The following is a 21,582-nucleotide window of genomic DNA, read 5'->3' on the forward strand; positions in this document are numbered from 1 at the left end:
ACCTCCTATAGTAGCTGGTGGAACCTCCTGTAGCAGCTGGTGGAACCTCCTTTAGCAGCTTGTAGAACCTCCTATAGTAGCTGGTGGAACCTCCTGTAGCAGCTGGTGGAAACTTCTTTAGCAGCTTGTAGAACCTCCTATAGTAGCTGGTGGAACCTCCTGTAGCAGCTGGTGGAAACTTCTTTAGCAGCTTGTAGAACCTCCTATAGTAGCTGGTGGAACCTCCTGTAGCAGCTGGTGGAACCTCCTATAGCAGCTTGTAGAACCTCCTATAGTAGCTGGTGGAACCTCCTATAGCAGCTGGTAGAACCTCCTATAGTAGCTGGTGGAACCTCCTATAGTAGCTGGTGGAACCTCCTGTAGCAGCTGGTGGAAACTTCTTTAGCAGCTTGTAGAACCTCCTATAGTAGCTGGTGGAACCTCCTGTAGCAGCTGGTGGAAACTTCTTTAGCAGCTTGTAGACCCTCCTATAGTAGCTGGTGGGACCTCCTGTAGCAGCTGGTGGAAACTTCTTTAGCAGCTTGTAGAACCTCCTATAGTAGCTGGTGGAACCTCCTTCCTGTAGCAGCTGGTGGAAACTTCTTTAGCAGCTTGTAGAACCTCCTATAGTAGCTGGTGGAACCTCCTGTAGCAGCTGGTGGAAACATCTTTAGCAGCTTGTAGAACATCCTATAGTAGCTGGTGGGACCTCCTTTAGCAGCTGGTGGAAACTTCTTTAGCAGCTTGTAGAACCTCCTATAGTAGCTGGTGGAACCTCCTGTAGCAGCTGGTGGAAACTTCTTTAGCAGCTTGTAGAACCTCCTATAGTAGCTGGTGGAACCTCCTGTAGAAGCTGGTGGAACCTCCTTTAGCAGCTTGTAGAACCTCCTATAGTAGCTGGTGGAACCTCCTGTAGCAGCTGGTGGAAACTTCTTTAGCAGCTTGTAGAACCTCCTATAGTAGCTGGTGGAACCTCCTGTAGCAGCTGGTGGAAACTTCTTTAGCAGCTTGTAGAACCTCCTGTAGTAGCTGGTGGAACCTCCTGTAGCAGCTGGTGGAAACTTCTTTAGCAACTTGTAGAACCTTCTATAGTAGCTGGTGGAACCTCCTGTAGCAGCTGGTGGAAACTTCTTTAGCAGCTTGTAGAACCTCCTATAGTAGCTGGTGGAACCTCCTGTAGCAGCTGGTGGAACCTCCTTTAGCAGCTTGTAGAACCTCCTATAGTAGCTGGTGGAACCTCCTGTAACAGCTGGTGGAAACTTCTTTAGCAGCTTGTAGAACCTCCTATAGTAGCTGGTGGAACCTCCTGTAGCAGCTGGTGGAACCTCCTTTAGCAGCTTGTAGAACCTCCTATAGTAGCTGGTGGAACCTCCTGTAGCAGCTGGTGGAAACTTCTTTAGCAGCTTGTAGAACCTCCTATAGTAGCTGGTGGAACCTCCTGTAGCAGCTGGTGGAAACTTCTTTAGCAGCTTGTAGAACCTCCTGTAGTAGCTGGTGGAACCTCCTGTAGAAGCTGGTGGAACCTCCTTTAGCAGCTGGTGGAACCTCCTGTAGCAGCTGGTGGAAACTTCTTTAGCAGCTTGTAGAACCTCCTGTAGTAGCTGGTGGAACCTCCTGTAGAAGCTGGTGGAAACTTCTTTAGCAGCTTGTAGAACCTCCTATAGTAGCTGGTGGAACCTCCTGTAGTAGCTGGTGGAACCTCCTGTAGAAGCTGGTGGAACCTCCTTTAGCAGCTGGTGGAACCTCCTGTAGCAGCTGGTGGAAACTTCTTTAGCAGCTTGTAGAACCTCCTGTAGTAGCTGGTGGAACCTCCTGTAGCAGCTGGTGGAACCTCCTTTAGCAGCTGGTGGAACCTCCTTTAGCAGCTTGTAGAACCTCCTATAGTAGCTGGTGGAACCTCCTTTAGCAGCTGGTGGAACCTCCTTTAGCAGCTTGTAGAACCTCCTATAGTAGCTGGTGGAACCTCCTGTAGCAGCTGGTGGAAACTTCTTTAGCAGCTTGTAGAACCTCCTATAGTAGCTGGTGGAACCTCCTGTAGCAGCTGGTGGAACCTCCTTTAGCAGCTTGTAGAACCTCCTATAGTAGCTGGTGGAACCTCCTGTAGCAGCTGGTGGAAACTTCTTTAGCAGCTTGTAGAACCTCCTATAGTAGCTGGTGGAACCTCCTGTAGCAGCTGGTGGAAACTTCTTTAGCAGCTTGTAGAACCTCCTATAGTAGCTGGTGGAACCTCCTGTAGCAGCTGGTGGAACCTCCTTTAGCAGCTTGTAGAACCTCCTATAGTAGCTGGTGGAACCTCCTATAGCAGCTGGTGGAACCTCCTTTAGCAGCTGGTAGAACCACCCTCAGCACCACTTTGTGACGGCAAGGTGCCCAGGTCCTGTGACTCCACACAAGCCCACATCATCATGGTGGTGGATAGGCAGGATTTAGGTTTCCTCCACACATGGTTCTGTGCATCAGGTTTAAACATCTCTACTTTGGTCTCATCTGTCCGGTGGACGTTGTCCTGGACGTCTCGTCCTTCCCTCAGATCCAGCCTGTGTCCTGCAGCCATGTTGTTTTAGAAAGAAGAAGCTTTCTCCTTCAACCCTTCCAAGCAGCCCTACTTGTTCAGTGTTTCTGTGACTGCGCTGCCATGACCTTTAACCTCTACCCTGCTAACGGAGGCCTGTAGAGTCTGAGTTGGAGCTCTTGGGTTTTGTATTTCGATGCTGTATTTAACCTTATTTTTCTACAACCTGTATGCCGGAGATAAGATGTTTTTACAGCCCGTCGCTGCCAGGATCTTAACAGGTTCCACATTACATCTCGGTGATGGTTTCTTGTAAAATTTGGGTTCTGTTGATAAATTCTGCTCATTATTTTTAAAGAGCAGCTGGAGCTGGTTGTGAGCTGCATCTCAGATGTTTTCATATTTACCGGTTTATTACCTGAAATCCTCCAATAAAGCAGCAGACACTGATGCTGAGTGGAGACTCGCTGAAGCAAGCGTTAGCTGTCCATCAGTGAGAAGGTCCCCTGCAGGGTAGCTGGGACGTGCCTCAGAGATAAGGAGCTCAGATGATGGAGCTCAGAGTAGAGCTGCCGCTCCTCCACATCAAACCAGCCCAGATGATGACGTCATGGTTTTCTAAGCTTCTGGAGGCACACCTGAGGAGGTATTTTAAGGCAGCACCTCCAACACTCTGCTTGTTTGTGTGACATCTTAGAGAAATCCATAGATATCTGCAACACATCAGGGAGAGGATCAGAATGGGATCATGAGGAACAAATGTTGCATTGAAACACTATAGAAACATCTCAAGACATCAGCCATGAAGTTAAGAGTTGGGGACAAACGGGTCTTCTGAAGGGACAATGTCCCAGAGGCGATGAGGGACACAAAGTCAGCGTTTCTGAGCGGCCACCACAAAGGCCTGATCTCAGTCCAAGAGATCATTTAAGGGTGGAGCTGAAAAGGTGCGTGAGCAAGGAAGCCTGCAATCCTGACCCAATTACCCTGGTTCTGTCTGGAGGATTGGGCCAGAATCCCGGCCAAATATGGTGAGAGGTCCATTGAAGCAAGTCTTACAGTGTAAAGCTAATTATACCAAATATTAGGAAAATGATGCAAACCTTTGCCCTGCGATGGACTGGCACCTGTCCAGGGTGCTCCTGCCTGCAGACTGCTGGAGATAGGCACCAGCTTCCCCACGACCCGCTATGGAAGAAGCGGTATAGAAGATGAATGAATGATGCAAACTTTGAGGACAGTAAAAAATGTCTCTATTTTTCTGGTAATCAGAATCAGAACCAGCTTTATGGGCCAGGATTCTGGGCACAAACAGGGAATTTGAATTCGGTTTCCAGCGCTCACATCGTACCAACATTAACTAAGGATAAAGAAGCAGAATATACATGTATGTGTATTTACAGCTAAATTTATTACATATAGAGAGAAAAGAGACAGGCGGGTTATAATAGTTATAATATAATGTTCATCAGAGAGACAGCCTGGGGGAGAAACTAACTCTGTAGCGCCACCTGAAGGTTAAAGTCTAAACAGTTTATATGTACAGGGTGTGTGGGGTCTGCAATCATTGTCTATGTGTGAGGACCATCTCAGGTTTCCAGAAATGGTGGTTCCTAGGAACCGGAAGTGCCACAGGATGTGGTGTTGAGGATGGTGAGGGGGGTATGTGAGGGTGGTGTTCTCCTGAAAACCACCATCATCTTCACAGTCTTGAGTGGGTTAAGTTCAAGGTGGTTCTGACCACACAAGTGTACCAGCAGATCCACCTCCCGTCTGCATGCAGACTCATCACTGTCCAGGATCAGTTCAATAACAGTGGTGTCATCTGCAACCTTCAGGAGTTTCGCAGACGGGTCCGCTGAGGTCCAGTCATTAGTGTAGAGGAAGAAGAGGAGTGGGGGGAGAACACACCCCTGGGGGGTGCCGGTGCTGATGGTTCTTGTGTGGGAGAAAATGCTTCTCAGCCTCACCTGCTGCTGCCGGTCCTTCGGGAAGCTGGTGATTCACAGACAGGTTCTGAGCTTCTGGTGGAGGATGTCTGGGTTGATGGTGTTGAAGCCCGAGCTGAAGTCCACAGGCGTACATCCCTGGATGGTCGAGGTGTTGCAGGATGAAGTCTAGTGAACAATCTTAGTAAAACTAACTGACCTAGAAGATGAAAAGTCTGATATAAAGTCAGACAGATGTAAACATCTGGTTTCAGCTTCTGTCTGACCTGGGAATGAAATGAGCTGGGAGGTGGTTCTGGTGAAGTCTGGGTTCCCTCCTGGACCTTACATCTCAGGTTCTAATTACTGTTATTATTATTATCATCGCTTGCATCAAAGTTCAGATTACTTTATGGTGTGTATTTTTTTACTTCTTTCATTTAATCCCTTTTAGTTTTTGTTATTTATTTCTATGTTTTTCTGTAGATTTGCTGTTTCTTTCTGGACATCCAACAATGTTCTCCCAGTGCTTCTTCAGATCTCTTAATGATTTAGTTTTCTTTTTTTCCCCCCTTTTCAGTATTAATTTGTCTGCCTCTCTCCAGCAGACTCCTTCCTGTCTTTTATGTCTTTAGGCATAGTTTTTCTGTAAAAGGCTGATCCACTGTAGAGCTGAACTCTGTTGTTCCCCTTGGAGCACAGACTTTCAGGTGAAGTTCTGGTTTTCTAAGTGAGTGAACACAGAAACTCTGATGAGTCCTGGCTTGATACAAACTCACAGCTGCAGGGTGAAAACATCAAGCCGAACCTGCTGCAGGTAGAGAACATAAAGGACACCTCAGCTGCCTGCTGATTGGCTCTCCTGAATGGGAACACACCAATTGGGAGCCTAGGTGTTGAATTTAAACTCCATAGAAGTTATATTTCCCAGCTGCAGCGGTCAGCCAATCAGAAAGCAGCATTTTCACATTTAAATTTAATTTTTTGCTGATCTCTCTGTTGTGTGTTGAATTTAGTTCCTGCCTTCATCTCCTGAAAAAATTCAGATCAGACTAAAGTTGAGTAAAAGAGATTTTCTCTGGTTGCTCTTCAGAAAGTGGAGAACTGCAGATCCAGATCACTACAGAATACAGGTAAGACAAAAGATGCAGTACTCTAGCTGTCCTATAGGGCAGTCTGTGCCCATACACACCTGAGCAAGTTAAACAGGTACAGTAAGTTTTTAATAACTGGTGCAATAAACAGTCCGTGTAATTATCTATTCATCCCATGAGAGAATAACTGCAACTATTACAGCAGCTGGACTGCTTCCAACGAAAAGGCAACATTAGTTTTTCTTAAAGAGGTTCCTGTGCTGAAGGAATCCTGCAGATCAGATCTTCCACACACTTGAACCCTTTCAGAGAATCTGAGCAGAAATGAGATCAGGAAATAAACCCTCTGCTGACATCTCCTCTCGACCTGGAAATAAATTAACTTCATCGTGTGCAGCCTGCGTTGCTTCAGTATTTCTCTCCAAACTTACTTCACAACATCAGACAAGGAATAAAACACGTTAACATCCCAGGGATAATAAAACAATATGCATTTCATAAAGACACAACCAGAGCATCAGGTCTGCAGCAGATTCTGTCCGAACTTCCCATTTTCTGCAAACACACCGGCTTCACGTCATGGGACCCAATTCTTGTTCGATGCGGTGCTGCCATCTTGTGTCCGACCTCATTGTTGCAGTTTATTTATATTTCACAAAAACATTCAGTTCCGTCCAGATTCCCAGTGACGTGCATCCTTTCCACTTTGATCCGAGTTATCAAACTATTCGGTCCAGTTCAGTTTATTATTCTAACTGGTTAGAAAGCTTCTATCTAGGGAACCCAGCAGGTTGCATCAAGGCATTGACTTTGCAGCAATCCCTCATTCTGGGCATGAATGAAGCTACAGCAAAACGGAAAACAGAAAGACACCTCTAGCAGAACCAGAACCAGGCTCAGTGTAAGCGGTTTCCTCCAGCTGAGTGGTTCACTATAATGATCCGTTTACTACTGTTTTCACACAGTAACAGAACCGGACTTGCAGCATCCTCTGCATGTTTAGCGGAAGTTTTTATTATGTGTTCCATAAGGTCCAGTTTCAAAAGTCCAGTTTTCCAAGTTCCTATTTGGGAAAATAAACAGGAAGGCTCACTAAAGTCTTAGTTCTGATGTAGAAATGTTGAACATTTTAAGCCACATGTTTAAAACACTGATAACTAATTAGGGGTTTATTTGCACTTCTGTCAGTTTGTGTCTTTGCATTAAGTTTCATAGCGCTGCACAACGTCTGTATCTGAATGCATTATGCAGAGAAATATTTTATTATTGCCTTTATACAGCTACAGTTACACCAAAATGATTTAACCCTTGCTGCAAATTTAGCTTACTGTCAAAATCCAAAAACTGTTGAGAGGTTTTCAATAAATAAATTACAAGAGAATGGGTAAATGTTAAATAAAAGTCTTATTCCAAGGATTTTATTCAAGTCAAACACTAAATCCTACTTCCACTGACTGATGAAAATTATTCAACACTATTAACAAAATTCCTCATTAGGGCACACATCTGCAAATCATATGGAAGTAAAAAAGTCTCATTAAAATCAAACATTTTGTAAACATTACATTTTTAAAACTGAAGTTTTATCCTGTGTAATTATGTATGTGATTTTTTTTTTTTTGTACTTAAAATACACCTGCAAAAATTCACCTGAAAGAAATTCAACCATATGAATTGGGCTGCAAATGTGTTGACCTTCTGGTGACTCGACACAAAGCAATCAAAGGGGCCATTCCACCTTTTATTACCTTGAGCATCTTCAATCTGCCCCAGAATGTTATATAAACCCAGTTTGGGATTTGTGAAAGCTTTATTTAATTTGCGAAAAGTTAATAAAGGGTCATATCAGTGCATTTTTGCATTTGGACCATCTTACAACTGGCCCTGCTCCAAAAACCTTTAACTGTTTCCTGAATCAGAAGCTACAACTGAACGCCAACTTCTGCTTCGTTGCTTCCTTCTAGGTCAAAAGAAGAGGCTCTGCAGAAGGGAACTGGAGAGTCACATGACCATACAAGTGGAATTTGATTGGCTAAAAGCCGCTCGACTCTTCTTCCTTTTTCGGCAGGGGCCATCCAACATTAGGATGCATCATCAGCCGCTTGACTCGATCTAGTGCTGATTGCTTTGGCTTGAGTCATCAGAAGGTCAACACATTTACAGGTACATTTTTACTGTTGAAATTTTTGCTGGCATCATAATTCACAAGACAAAATTTAAAAGAGTGGCTACACCTCCTGATGGCAGAAAGAGGAACCAATAACAGCTGCCACCAGGTCCAAGAAGAGGCAGGTGGTCAAAAACCCTGGACTGACTGATAAAGACCTGCAGCAGGGCTTGGTGGCAGCAGCCACAGAGGTTTCAGTTTCCACAGTAAGGTGCACGCTAAACCCCAAAGAGCTCCATGCCTGAGCTACATAAAAACCCCAGAGAGGTTTTGATGTTCTGTTACCTCAGCTTGAGAACCAGTGGACCATCAGAAGGGGACCTGATCCAACCTGCTACAATGTTCAGGATAGTCTTTAATAGAAGGTAAACAGCAACAACCTAAAAACGAAGCAATAAAATGTTCCAAACTCTCCAAATCACGTCAATTCATAGAAAAGATGTGAAACAAGCCTTCAAACCAGAACAATGTGAGTAAAAATCAGGAAAATGTCTGCAGATTAAAGCAGCTGTTTAAACACAAACTCTACCGGTTCATGTTCAACAGTCTTTAACTCAACAGACACTTTATGATGTTCCTGATTCAGCTTTAAGTCATCATGGGTGAAGGTACAAAGACCTTCAGGCTAGTGGTAAACATCTAGAGTCCAGCTGTTGGCCTTTATAACTGCCAACATGTTCAGAAACTCCAGAGAAACCAGAGATCCAGACCCAAACTTTATATTCCCTGATTTTGTCCTGAAAAAGTCTTGATTTCCATCATTAAATTCTCTAAAAATAATGGAGTTATTTTCTTTCATCTCAGACTGAGAAGGGAAGACAAGTGAAGTTTATTTATTCATCACCGTTTGTAGAGAAAGATTTCAAAGTGCTTCACAGGAACTCAAAGGAAAGACAATAAATAGCAAAACTGCTTTGTTTAAACTAAATTTGTTGCTATTCTGGACAATTTGTGAGGTTTCAATCAAGATATAATAAAAAAATATAAGGAATTAGCAGGAGTGAAAGTTATTTGAATGATAACCGTTGATAGTCAAAATGTTTATATGAATTGATTGTTTTTCCAATAAAATGTAAAAATTAAAATGCTTGTTTCTGGACATAAAATGTAAGAAACTAAATTAAATGTTTTTTATTTATTTTGTTGTATATTGTATTATGTAGCTTATATATTTTAAAACATATATATTTGGTTTTTTTTCCTGATTTTGTACTTTTTTAAAATAATTATTTCCCTTATTTCTAATGTTTTCATTTTATCCGCAGGGCAGAGGACACATTTAGGCAGTTTTAGGGATACAATGTCCCTGATTGGTCAAGACAACGCTTCACGAATCCCTGGTGGAGTTCAGAACACATTGGAGTGCTACAAACCCATTAGGAATCATTTACGAATCCTAAAAATGAATAAACGAATTTGTTGAGAAATAACTGAGATGTTTTGGATTTGGGTTTTCAGCACCAACATTTTTAAAAACAGCCCGAAACATTTGCCACAAATTCCAGATGGTAAAAAAATGACAAAACTGACTAATAATGAAATACAAATTCAGTATGAATTCGAGAAATTATTAGGTTTCAACTAAGAATCCTGAACTCTGGTGGTTCTGGAAATTTGTGTTAGTCATGGTCTGTGTGGGATAGTGGCTTCTCAAGTCAAGTTTTCCTTCAGGAACCTCAGGGTTTAGTTTGGTGTTGCTCTGGAAGGTTCTGTTCAGTCTCATGTTTTTATCAGTATTGGTAAGCTACATGTGACTGAATTACTGTAACTTGTTACTAACCTGCCTAAACAAGACATTATCGGACCATCTGCAGGTTCTACAGAACCAGCTGCTGGACTTCTCACCAAAGTTTCTCATGTCCAAATGCTTCTCGTCCAGCTCCTTGGTTCTTCATCCAGACCAGAGTTCACTTCAAATCTTGGTTCTCATTTGTAGGTCTTTGAATGGTCAATCACAGGCATACATCTCAATAGTTGTACGTCCCTAGAAGGTCTCTAGAAGGTCTCTAAGGCCCTGAGAGCAAGATCTGCTGGTTGTGCCTCCTTCAAGGCTGAAAACTACAAGAGACAGAATCTTCTCAGCAGCAGCACCAGGACTCTGGACCTCCCTCCCTTTTAGTTTGAGGTTTGTGGACTGTTGAGCTTTTTGTTGTTTTTCCAACTGCTTTTAATTATTTGGGTGAACTGATGTTTAAGGATTTTAGTTTTCTTCTGTCCAGCATCTGTGTCTTAAAATATGCTAAAGAAAGAACGTTTTACTTGCTCCAAAATTGTTGCAAAGAAATGAAACAAAAAACTGTGACTTGATGAGTATTGTTGGAAACTGAGAAGATGACGGACACATTAAGAACCTAAAGGATTGCGTGACAACAACAACACGGTTATAACTGTGTTAGAGAGGTGTTTCTGTTTTTTAATATGTTCTGACTTAGAAATGTTCTTGCAGCAGTTGAATCAAACCCAGAAACATTCAGCATCTCAGTTTGGTTTATTAGAAGGAACTCATCAGACGCAAAAGCGCCCTCTGCTGGACACCCCAGCAAACATGCTGAAAGGATTGACTGTTCAGATTTAAGCAGCGTAGAAAGAAACATCTAGAGCTGGATGCTGAGGATGATGCTGAATCTGCAGCTGAAAAATTAAACGTTACAAGTTAAACTTTAACCTTGTTTTTCTCAACAAAAATATCTGATAGTGTTTGTTTCTACCGTTAATCCAGAAGGTGAAGAAAGGCCCACTGACACATTAGAACATGGGTTTTTATTTAGCATTATTTGAATCCCTTTATTGTTATTTTTTCATGCAGATGTGGACAAATGTTATTTTACGAAAAACACAATAAAACACAAAAACTTTAATCATGAAGAAAATACACATTTATTCCAAATTTGTCTGACTAATAATAATTTCCAGAGATTACGAGTCACCATGCTGTTTCACACAGGAGAGCTTTTCCACATATTCTAAGGGATTATTTATTAATAAAACCTCTGGAGAATAAAGCTCCATTTATTTACAAGCTTAGAAAAGTGATTATTTGAACCTTCCATAAGGCAAACCCAGAATGTTTTAAGGAACTTACAACATTATAGTTAAAATGTGTAGGATCTATTTTTTGGGCGGGAGAGGCACCAAGGCCTGTGACATGTATCAGCTGTTTGCCAGCTTCTTCAAAATAAACAACCATGGAACAACATTTTGAACTGCATGAACCACAACCCACAATGCATCTAGTGATTATGAGATACATTTGCCTTTAGTTCGATCACTCAGTTATTTCATGGACAGATAGTCTCCACTATCTGTCCATGAAAAGAAAAGAAAAGCAAGCTTCAAAGGTTTGTACTGTAGTGGGAAATGATTCCACAGATCTGGAAAAAGGCCTTTTCTATGCAATCTCTCAGAGAACATGACGAGGGTTCTGTGGTACCACTGTCCAATCAGATTATTTTTTACATTCAGAAACAAAATAATCTCTGTGTTCCCATTCCCATTTGAAAGTGAAAGAAAATGTCTGGAAAATAATTTTAATTTTGAAAAGTTGGTGAATCACATCAGCTGAGAACCATTTTCCCGATTTCACCATCAAATTGAGGACCGTTTGTACCAAAGTGAGGACATTTTGCTGGTCCTCACGACCTATTTTGCCAACAGTTAGGTTTAGGACTAAGGTGTGAATTGAGTTTAGGTTAAGGTTAGGGTTAGGTAAGCACCGGTAATGGTTAGGTTTAGGGTTATTGTCAGGGTTAGGGCATAGAAAGGGTTGAAAATGACTGAAAATCAATGGAAGTCAATGGGAGTCAACACATGGTCCTCACTACATATAGCAAAACAAGAGTGTGTGTGTGTGTGTGTGTGTGTGTGTGTGTGTGTGTGTGTGTGTGTGTGTGTGTGTGTGTGTGTGTGTGTGTGTGTAAGGTGCAGGAAAAAGAAAGTTTAGTGTTTGGTTCAGATTTTGCACAAACAGAAACATTATCAGTCAGTCAATCAGCACATACCTGTCATTTCATTCCTTCTTCTAGCGCTTCAAACACAAATGAACAAAATGAAATGAATAACTTTATTTTCCTTCACTCTAAAAAGTCATTCTGGGCCTTAGTATATATCACAATAATAAAAAAGTATATCATCTTAATAAAATCTCTGAAAATCACAAAACTGATTATTTGAGTTGGACATATCAAAATAAATGCCTAAAAATCCAACAGATAATTTAGCCTTATATTTACATCATTTATTTAAGTTTATTTCACAATAGAAATCAGTATTAAACAAACCAATTATAATTTTTAGATATCCGTAATATTTTCAGTAAATACCAGTCAAAACTTTTGAGTATGGAAAAATTACACCAATCGGTTTCAAGAACTTTAATTATTACTCACTCTAACTCAATAGACTTCATCTACAACAACTTGCGAAATTGAGTCGTTTTAACGTGACGTGCCGACATTCGCGCGCAAGAAGAGTGGAATTATGGGATTTTAACCCTGCTTTAAGCGACAACACCAGGCAAGCAACGGTCGAGGAGGCACCACGGTAAAAATCACCTGGAGGACTCCATACGCCAGTACTGTAAGTAGAGCGCTCAAAAAATGTAGCAAAAATGTAATATGTAACAATAAGAAAATGTAACAAAATATTACAAAATGTCCTGTGTGAGTGTTAATGCAGCTGTTGCTTTTGAGCTCACATAGCAGAAACGGTAAAGCTGACGACTTTAATAGTGATATAAATGCTATGTAGCGAATTTGACTACATTTTGATGGTGAAATTGTGTCTTAGCATGAAGTTTGTGGCCATGATAGATGATTCTGTTTTATTTTTTGACGGAGTATTTTTTTTTTTTTTGGCTCCCGCTAACACTGATGTCATTTGAACGTTGATTTTACGTTTTCAAACGTCAATTTGAAGTTTGTAGTAGTAGTTTAAAATGTAGTGGGTCTGAGAGATTTAAAGATTTACAATGCATTGTAATTGGGTAAAAATGTGGAAAAACTTTATGAATATAATATTTATATATATATATACATATGTGTGTGTTTATTCATATTGTGTGTGTGTGTGTGTGTGTGTGTAAAATGTTAATAGTAGAGCTTATAAAAGTAAAAGCTGTGAATGTAAGAATAATACCGGTAATAATAATTATTTGAATAACCCTCTGGTCTTCCACACTAATTAATAAATAATAACCTTAAGAAATAATTTCACCTTTTTAGTGTAAATTTTCCATTGTAGTTGTATAATTTACATAAAAGGAGTGTATCATTTTAATAGATGTGTAGGATAAAACATAGTGGTTCAAAAGCTATGTACATTAAATCAGTCTTTTTGCTCCATATTGTGACACTTTTTGTCATCTTTTTTTTAAGGTGGCAGCTCATGGGCTGGCAATGTAAACTTTGCAATTTTGAGGATTCTTCAAAAGGCGAGCTGCTCAAGCATTATCGACTCAAGCACGGTACCTTTGGTCGTGGCTATTCAGTACCCTGTCTTTATTTAAGCTGTCCTTGCTCCTTTAAGACATGGGGTGGCTTGCGTACACACTTGTCTAGATCCCACAAAACTGAAGAGTGTGAAAGTGTGCAATCTTTCAGATGTCAAATTTGTGACTCATTTTATCCTAGAACAAAAAACTATTTTCAGCATATTTTCAGTTTTTGTTGACATTGTCAGAAAGCTGATAATTATATTAAGCGTTGTCCAATCCATATACGTTGAGGGGAACAAAATATTAGGAAAACTTTCCACAATGTCAACATAAACTGAAATTGTATAAGCCAAGTAAAAAGAGAATTTATTGCAGAGCTGTTGTATTGGACTGCATTAGATTGCACAGGTATACCTAATGAAGTTCCTGATGACTGTAATATTTTTGCAGCCTAATCATCTCAGTATGAATTAAAGTTTTTGCTGAATGACAACAGATGAGTCACCAGTTATTTTTTTCTCTTTTCTCATCTCCCTGTCTTTCAGATTAGCGCAGAGTTTCAGAGGATCACCACACTGAATCTTGAGCCAAAATTCATGGCAATGTTGGACATCTACACACCTAAACTGTTGTCCTTGTTTCAATCGAAGAAAGGTGCTGCAGGAGAGAGACAACGGGCACAAATGAGTGTTCTACTTCAGGTATTAAAATGTATCCTCCACCTATTCAATTTATAGCTTACCTGCAATAATCATAATTCCATCTGTCTCATTCACATTTCTCTTCTTTAAGTTAATCACCATCATTAATTACATATTCATAACCTCACAACTTACCTTTATCCCCTCTGATTCTTCCTCATTCTTCATCCTCTGCTTTTTTCCTTGGTTTTCTGTCCCTCGATCTTTCACATCCTCTGGACACCATTTTACATGTTTTGTTTTCTTTTTATATCACTGCAATCCAGCTCCAGTTAAATGTTTCTAATGTAAATTCTATTGAAAGGTTTGACATTAAAGTTTTTCCAAAGAAATAAACCTCTGCTTGAATGTTTACTGTTGTATTTTATTAGTTCTGCAAAGTTCTTTCTGTTCTGCAGAGTGGAATCCCCATTCAACAAACACGTGAGGTTGTCATCCGATGTCTCATCAGCCATCTGGGAGAAGATGCAGATGCCTTGTTTAAGGACTTTGAGGTTAGTATAATACTGTAGTTGTCCTGATTATTAACAATGTAAACATGGGTGACCATAGGGTTGCTGCAGTACAGCTTGTTTTTTCCATACTGCACACAAAGAAGAGGCTGCTTTTCATGTAGCATAAAAAGCAGCTGCACATCAGCTGCTGTAAGAGTCACCCACATCATTTATAGATTGATACTGATTATTTCTGTTTCATGTCTGTCCTGCTTTAAATACATTGAATGTTATTTTCTGTGTCAATTTTGTTTTTTAGAGAGAAATAAATTATGAAAGCATTAATTAGTTTTCTTGTCTGTTTTTAAAAAAAGACCAAAGACAAATTTGGGACCACCACACTAGTATTGTTTAGTTTGTCAACTTTATGTCTTGCTATACTCTTATCTTAATAGATGACATTTGTCTTGTGACATGCAGGTTGAAATTGAGCTTTAAATAGTTATCTTTATGTCTGCAGGATGCTGCTGATGGATCAGCCAGTGTTCAAGAGGAGTTATCAGAAGAGGTGATGAAGATTTACCTGCTGAGAAAACGAGACGGGTCAATCGACGTCGGGATTGTCCTCAGCAGTCTCGGGGATGTTAGCAGAGCCTGCTGCTATCTCTTGGGTCTGACCCATACGTTAGATCTGCGATACCCCAAGAACCTCAAGTACAGTTTTGAGGTTTTCCAGAAAGTACTGCTGGAGCTAGATTCTGGAAAACCTCCCAACAAGATTCAGAGACTTAAGAATTACCTCAGTATGTAGTTGCTGGCTACAGTTCAATAAGATACTCTCTTGGTCTCTTCAATGTTAATGGAATTTTTCATTGATAAGTCTAAAGTTTGCTGACATAGTGTTGTCCTAATGTTTACATAAGAGTTGAGGTTTTTTTTCATAGTGAAATTGCATTTTGAACAGGTATTTTCTGTTGTAGAGCTTGAAAAAATTAAGTGAAATATCACTGTTTTTGGTGCATTTCAGGAGGATTCATAATGTTCTTGCATTTCAGCAATATGCTTGTGTTCCTTTCAGCCTGATGCTCACATGGACATTGTCACATCATCACTGGCGATAATTATCCATGTTGAAAGTTTTATTGCAAGCTGAGATTTCCATTAATGCCAAACAGTTTATGGTAACTGGCATGTTATGTTATTATGTGGTGAATTAAATGAAGAGCCCATTGTTCTTGATGCATTTTAGCCAAGGTTATAGAGACCCCTTAGGGGTTCAGTTCAGCTGTTTTTACAGCATGGACATTTTTACATGTCATTTGCAAAGATAAGCTGTTTAAACTTGATATTTTATATTTGTCAAATCAGACAAATGTTTAATTAAAAATGTTGACATGTGTAGAACTGCTTTGTTTATTTTATTTTATTTGATATTGACCTGAAATACATCTAGATTAAAGAGTTAATACTTTCTAAAGAAATGAGTAAATATAACACATTTATTCTGATATTTGATGGTCCAGTATGAAGTACATTATTTTAAAAACATTAAGTAAATTTAGCAGAATTTTTTGGTTAAACAATAATCTCATTTTCAGTTGCATCTAATTAACATTTGAATTATATCTACTCAATTTTATGAGTGGTTTGAACTTAGTGTTACTATTGCATAGACTTAAAATTCTAATTAAATCAACTCAATTTTATATTTCATGGTACTCAATGTAGTTGTTCAGATCTGCTTTAAAAAAAATTACATTTACTTAATTCATAACGTAAATCTAAATGATTTCACAGCTTTCAAATGTACTCAATATTTTAAGTGTAAAAATGTTACACAGATAAAATTGAGTAGAGCATAGTTAACATTTTTAGAGTGTTCTCTAATGTCTGCTTCCACTCTTACATTCTTTCTAAACTTATTTTAATCTATTCATTGACACACTCTGTGCTTTTTGCTCTATATTTTCTTACCATAAAATCAAAAGTTTCTCCCTGGAGAGGAGGCCATTCCTTAGAACTCCACTTCTGTCTCGTTGTGAGTCTAGATAATCAGGAATATTCCAGCTCAACCACTGTCCATCAGGGAGGGTCTTTCGCAGCAAGGTCCACCCTGCTGTCAGTTCTGAGATAGCAAATCTTAACTGCCCTTTGTCCCCAGTAAAAACCTATATTATAATTTTGAGCTTTTAATTTGATAGAAAACACCTTTTTGATTTTAGAAGTTTGATTTTAGGTGTTCAGCATCTGTTCTGACTAGATAAAGGAAAGAAACCTGCTTATAACATCATTCCAAGGTATCTCTCTTGAGGCCTGGACCTCTACTAGTGTGGCAATTCCTACCAGGCACGATAAACAAACTCAAGGCCCAGAATGGGATCCTCTTCTCATACTCTTCAGCCTCGGAAGATCTCTGAGACTGCTGCAGCAGGAATACAGAGCAGGAGTGCATATTTCCATCAGGTCAGGCAGTGTCAGGTCACAAAACAAGGAAATCAGGGTACTTTTTCCACTACAATATAAATGTGTATATGTATACAGTATACAGTACAGACCAAAAGTTTGGACACACCTTCTCATTCAAAGAGTTTTCTTTATTTTCATGACTATGAATATTGTAGCTTCACACTGAAGGCATTAAAACTATGAATTAACACATGTGGAATTATATACTGAACAAAAAAGTGTAAAACAACTGAAAATATGTCTTATATTCTAGGTTCTTCAAAGTAGCCACCTTTTGCTTTGATTACTGCTCCACACACTCTTGGCATTCTGTTGATGAGCTTCAAGAGGTCGTCACCTGAAATGGTTTTCCAACAGTCTTGAAGGAGTTCCCAGAGATGCTTAGCACTTATTGGCCCTTTTGCCTTCACTCTGCGGTCCAGCTCACCCCAAACCATCTCGATTGGGTTCAGATCCGGTGACTGTGGAGGCCAGGTCATCTGGCGCAGCAACCCATCACTCTCCTTCTTGGTCAAATAGTCCTTACACAGCCTGGAGGTGTGTTTGGGGTCATTGTCCTGTTGAAAAATAAATGATGGTTCAACTAAACGCAAACCAGATGGAATAGCATGCCGCTGCATGATGCTGTGGTAGCCATGCTGGTTCAGTATGCCTTCAATTTTGAATAAATCCCCAACAGTGTCACCAGCAAAGCACCCCCACACCATCACACCTCCTCCTCCATGCTTCACGGTGGGAACCAGGCATGTAGAGTCCATCCGTTCACCTCTTCTGCTCCGCACAAAGACACGGTGGTTGGAACCAAAGATCTCAAACTTGGACTCATCAGACCAAAGCACAGATTTCCACTGGTCTAATGTCCATTCCTTGTGTTCTTTAGCCCAAACAAGTCTCTTCTGCTTGTTGCCTGTCCTCAGCAGTGGTTTCCTAGCAGCTATTTTACCATGAAGGCCTGATTCACACAGTCTCCTCTTAACAGTTGTTCTAGAGATGTATCTGCTGCTAGAGCTCTGTGTGGCATTGACCTGTTCTCTAATCTGAGCTGCTGTTAACCTGCGATTTCTGAGGCTGGTGACTCGGATGAACTTATCGTCCGCAGCAAAGGTGACTCTTGGTCTTCCTTTCCTGGGGCGGTCCTCATGTGTGCCAGTTTCTTTGTAGCGCTTGATGGTTTTTGCGACTGCACTTGGGGACACTTTCAACGTTTTCCCAATTGTTTGGACTGACTGACCTTCATTTCTTAAGGTAATGATGCCCACTCGTTTCTCTTTACTTAGCTGCTTTTTTCTTGCCATAATACACATTCTAACAGTCTTTTCGGTAGGACTATCAGCTGTGTACTGTATCCACCTCCTGCACAACACAACTGATGGTCCCAACCCCATTTATAAGGCTTGAAATCCCACTTATTAAACCTGACAGGGCACACCTGTGAAGTGAAAACCATTTCAGGTGACTACTTCTTGAAGCTCATCAACAGAATACCAAGAGTGTGCGGAGCAGTAATCAAAGAAAAAGGTGGCTACTTTGAAGAACCTAGAATATAAAACATATTTTCAGTTGTTTCACACTTCAGTATATAATTCCACATGTGTTAATTCATAGTTTTGAAGCCTTCAGTGTGAAGCTATAATATTCATAGTCATGAAAGTAAAGAAAACTCTTTGAACGAGAAGGTGTGTCCAAACCTTTGGTCTGTACTGTACGTGTATGTGTACATGTGTAAATGTATGTTTCTATGCATATGTGTTTACATATATATGCATATAAATATATATTAATATTATGATGGATGTTTTAGATTGCTCTCTGTTTAACCTATTGTTGCCTCATATCTTGATTGTCTGTGTAATTGTGTGATGGTTGCTAGGACGACTCGCTACAACCTACCCTTCAAGGAACTAATAAAATAAAGTCTAAAGTCTAAAGAGCAACACTGAGTCATTACTTATAAACATCGTTTTCCGGAAATGAAATTAAAGGTTTGGTAGAAGTGAAGCCAGAGCTGCCGTGGAGGAAAACCTCCTGAAGACCAACTAGATTCATCTTGTTCTTCTCAACAGCAGCCTCTAACACTGGTGAGTTCAGCAGAAAACAGATCTACTGTGTTTCTACCAACATCTTCAAAAACAAACACAAAGTATGAGATGTTTCTTCTGACCTCAGATCATCTGAAGTTAAAACAAACGAACGATTATGAAGAAGTGCAACATTTAACAGCTTTAAACTAATTGTTTTAACTTTTGTTTTCCATGATCTGTCCTCAGAGTTCAGACATGTCTTCTGGCAGCAGCCTGAGGTCTGAAGATCAGTTTCTGTGCTCCATCTGTCTGGATGTCTTCACTGATCCAGTCACCACACCATGTGGACACAACTTCTGCCAGACCTGCATCACTCAGAACTGGGATGTTAATGTTCACTACAAGTGTCCCCTGTGCAAAGAACATTTCACTACTAGACCTCAGCTGAGAGTCAACACCTTCATCAAAGAGATGGTTCCTAAGTTCAGACATGAAGCTCAGCAGGAAGCCATCAGCAGCAGCATCTCAGAGCAACAAGCTGCCAAACCAGGAGAAGTTCTCTGTGACGTCTGCACTGGAACCAAGCTGAAGGCCCTGAAGTCCTGCCTGGTGTGTCTGATCTCCTACTGTCAGACTCACCTGGAGCCTCATCTAACAGCTTCACGTCTGAAGAAACATCAGCTGATGGAGCCTGTGGAGAACCTGGAGGACAGGATGTGTCTGCAGCACGATAAACCTCTGGAGGTATTCTGTAGGACCGACCAGAAATGTGTCTGCTCACTCTGTTCTGTTTTAGACCACAAGAACCATGAGTTGGTTCCTCTGAGAGAAGAATCTAAAGGAAAGAAGGCAGAGCTGAGGAAGACAGAGGCTGAAGTTCAGCAGATGATCCAGAACAGACAAGAGAAGATTCAGGAGATCAAACAGTTGGTGAAGATCAGTAAAGATGCTGCAGACAGAGAGAAAGCCGAAGGTGTTCAGATCTTCACTGCTCTGAAGGAGTCTGCTGAGAGATGCCTGAAGGAGCTCATAAAGGAGATTGAAGACAAACAGAAAACTGCAGAGAAACAGGCTGAAGACTTCATCAAAGATCTGGAGCAGGAGATCTCTAAGCTGATGAAGAGGAGCTCTGTGGTGAAGCAGCTCTCACGGTCTGAAGACCATTTCCACCTTCTCCAAAGCTTCACCTCACTGAAAGCTGCTCCACCAACCAAGAACTGGACAGAGGTCAGAGTCCGTCCACCATCATATGAGGGGACTGTGGTGAGAGCTGCTGCTCAGCTGGAGAAGAAGATCAAGAAGAAGATGAAGAAGCTGTTGAAGGCTGAGATGAAGAGGGTCCAGCAGTTTGCAGTAGATGTGACTCTGGATCCTGATACAGCTCATCCTGACCTCATCCTGTCTGATGATGGAAAACAGGTTCACTGTGGGAATAGAAGAAAGGATCTTCCAGACAACCCAGAGAGATTCTCTTACTGTGTGGATGTTTTAGGACGTCAGAGTTTCTCTTCAGGCAGATTTTACTTTGAGGTTCAGGTTGAAGGAAAGACTGGCTGGGATTTAGGAGTGGCCAGAGAGTCCATCACCAGGAAGGGAACAATCCCACTGAGTCCTCAGGATGGTTTCTGGACTGTTGTGTTGAGAAATGGAAATGAGTACAAAGCTTGTGCTGGACCTTCAGTCCATCTCCATCTCCACACTGGTCCTGAGAAGGTGGGGGTGTTTGTGGATTATGAGGAGGGTCTGGTCTCCTTCTATGATGTAGAAGCTGCAGCTCTGATCTACTCCTTTACTGGCTACTGCTTCACTGAGAAGATCTACCCATTCTTCAGTCCCTGTAATAATAATGGAGGTACCAACTCTGCTCCTCTGATCATCTGTCCTGTTAACCAGGCTGATCGTTGCTCTGATGAAGCTCCATGAACAAAGAACTTGTTGGTGAAACACCTCCACCCTGAGGGACTGTAGGTGAAGTCCTGCTGGTGGAGAGGTGAGCTTGGAGACGACCTCAACAGGAAGTCAACAGTTCAGCTCCCAGCTGGATTATTTCTGCTTCTCTGGTTCTCCACATTTTCAGCTTCTGATCGATTCTGATGAATAAAAATGTTTCTTTCATTGTTGTTCTGCTGGTTCCAGATTGTTTCCTTTTACTTGTTTCATCGTCTAACAATAAAACTATTTCTGGCTGCAAGCAAACAGTTCAACCTTCATCAAATGAAACTGATTATGTTTCCTATAACAGCAACAGAACATTTAAAGCCTGTTTTTCCTTTAGTTCTGGTTCATGTTGGGTTTGTCATGTAAATATAACGTGATGATTGATGAATAAAATGTAAACTTGTGGAACTATATTTGTATTTATTTGTCATGTTATAGATTTTAAAATCTTTAAATGTTGTTTTATGAAGGAAAGAAAAGATGAATCTTTGATGAAACCTTTAATAATTTAAATAACAGAAGATAAAAACTAAAGATTCTTCAGTTTCTAGTTAAGATCACAATTCTGCTTTTATAAACTTCTGTTTCTCTTTTAATAAGCAAACCTGGAATTTATGTATCTGTGTAAAATATGTCTGTTAAACACCAGGAAAGCTCCTAAATAGGTTGTTTATACACAAACACACACACACAGTCTTCTCTTACTATATTTTGTGAGGACCTTGCATTGACTCATTGACTTCCATTGAATCTCATTCATTTTCAACCCTTTCTATGCCCTAACCCTGACTTTACCCCTAAACCTAACCATTACCAGTACATACCTGACCCTAAGCCTAACCTTAACTCAATCCACACCTTAGTCCTAAACCTAACTCCCAACTCAAGAATAGCATTTAAAAAAGTGAGGA

The 21,582-nt window shown here is 40.5% G+C and overlaps 1 protein-coding gene and 1 long non-coding RNA gene across 2 annotated transcripts; both read left to right on the plus strand.

Moving 5' to 3' along the window:
* Window positions 1-7,578: 7,578 nt before the first annotated feature.
* Window positions 7,579-9,110, plus strand: LOC124869398. Its single transcript, XR_007038578.1, has 2 exons — window positions 7,579-7,676; window positions 8,946-9,110. It is a non-coding gene; the product is annotated as an uncharacterized LOC124869398 (long non-coding RNA).
* A 9,590-nt stretch (window positions 9,111-18,700) lies between these two features.
* On the plus strand, window positions 18,701-21,079 carry LOC124870339 (E3 ubiquitin-protein ligase TRIM21-like). Its single transcript, XM_047368963.1, has 2 exons — window positions 18,701-18,790; window positions 18,980-21,079. Exon 2 carries the CDS (start codon window positions 18,989-18,991, stop codon window positions 20,654-20,656), a length of 1,668 nt encoding a protein of 555 aa, XP_047224919.1. The 5' UTR covers window positions 18,701-18,790; window positions 18,980-18,988; the 3' UTR covers window positions 20,657-21,079.
* The last annotated feature ends 503 nt before the right edge of the window (window positions 21,080-21,582 follow it).

This window comes from Girardinichthys multiradiatus, chromosome 6 (assembly GCF_021462225.1).
Source record: "Girardinichthys multiradiatus isolate DD_20200921_A chromosome 6, DD_fGirMul_XY1, whole genome shotgun sequence".
Taxonomy (NCBI): domain Eukaryota; kingdom Metazoa; phylum Chordata; class Actinopteri; order Cyprinodontiformes; family Goodeidae; genus Girardinichthys; species Girardinichthys multiradiatus.

Bases quoted from the DNA above. Each gene is read 5' to 3' on its own strand.
- LOC124870339 (XM_047368963.1), top strand. From the start codon at position 18,989: ATGTCTTCTGGCAGCAGCCTGAGGTCTGAAGATCAGTTTCTGTGCTCC.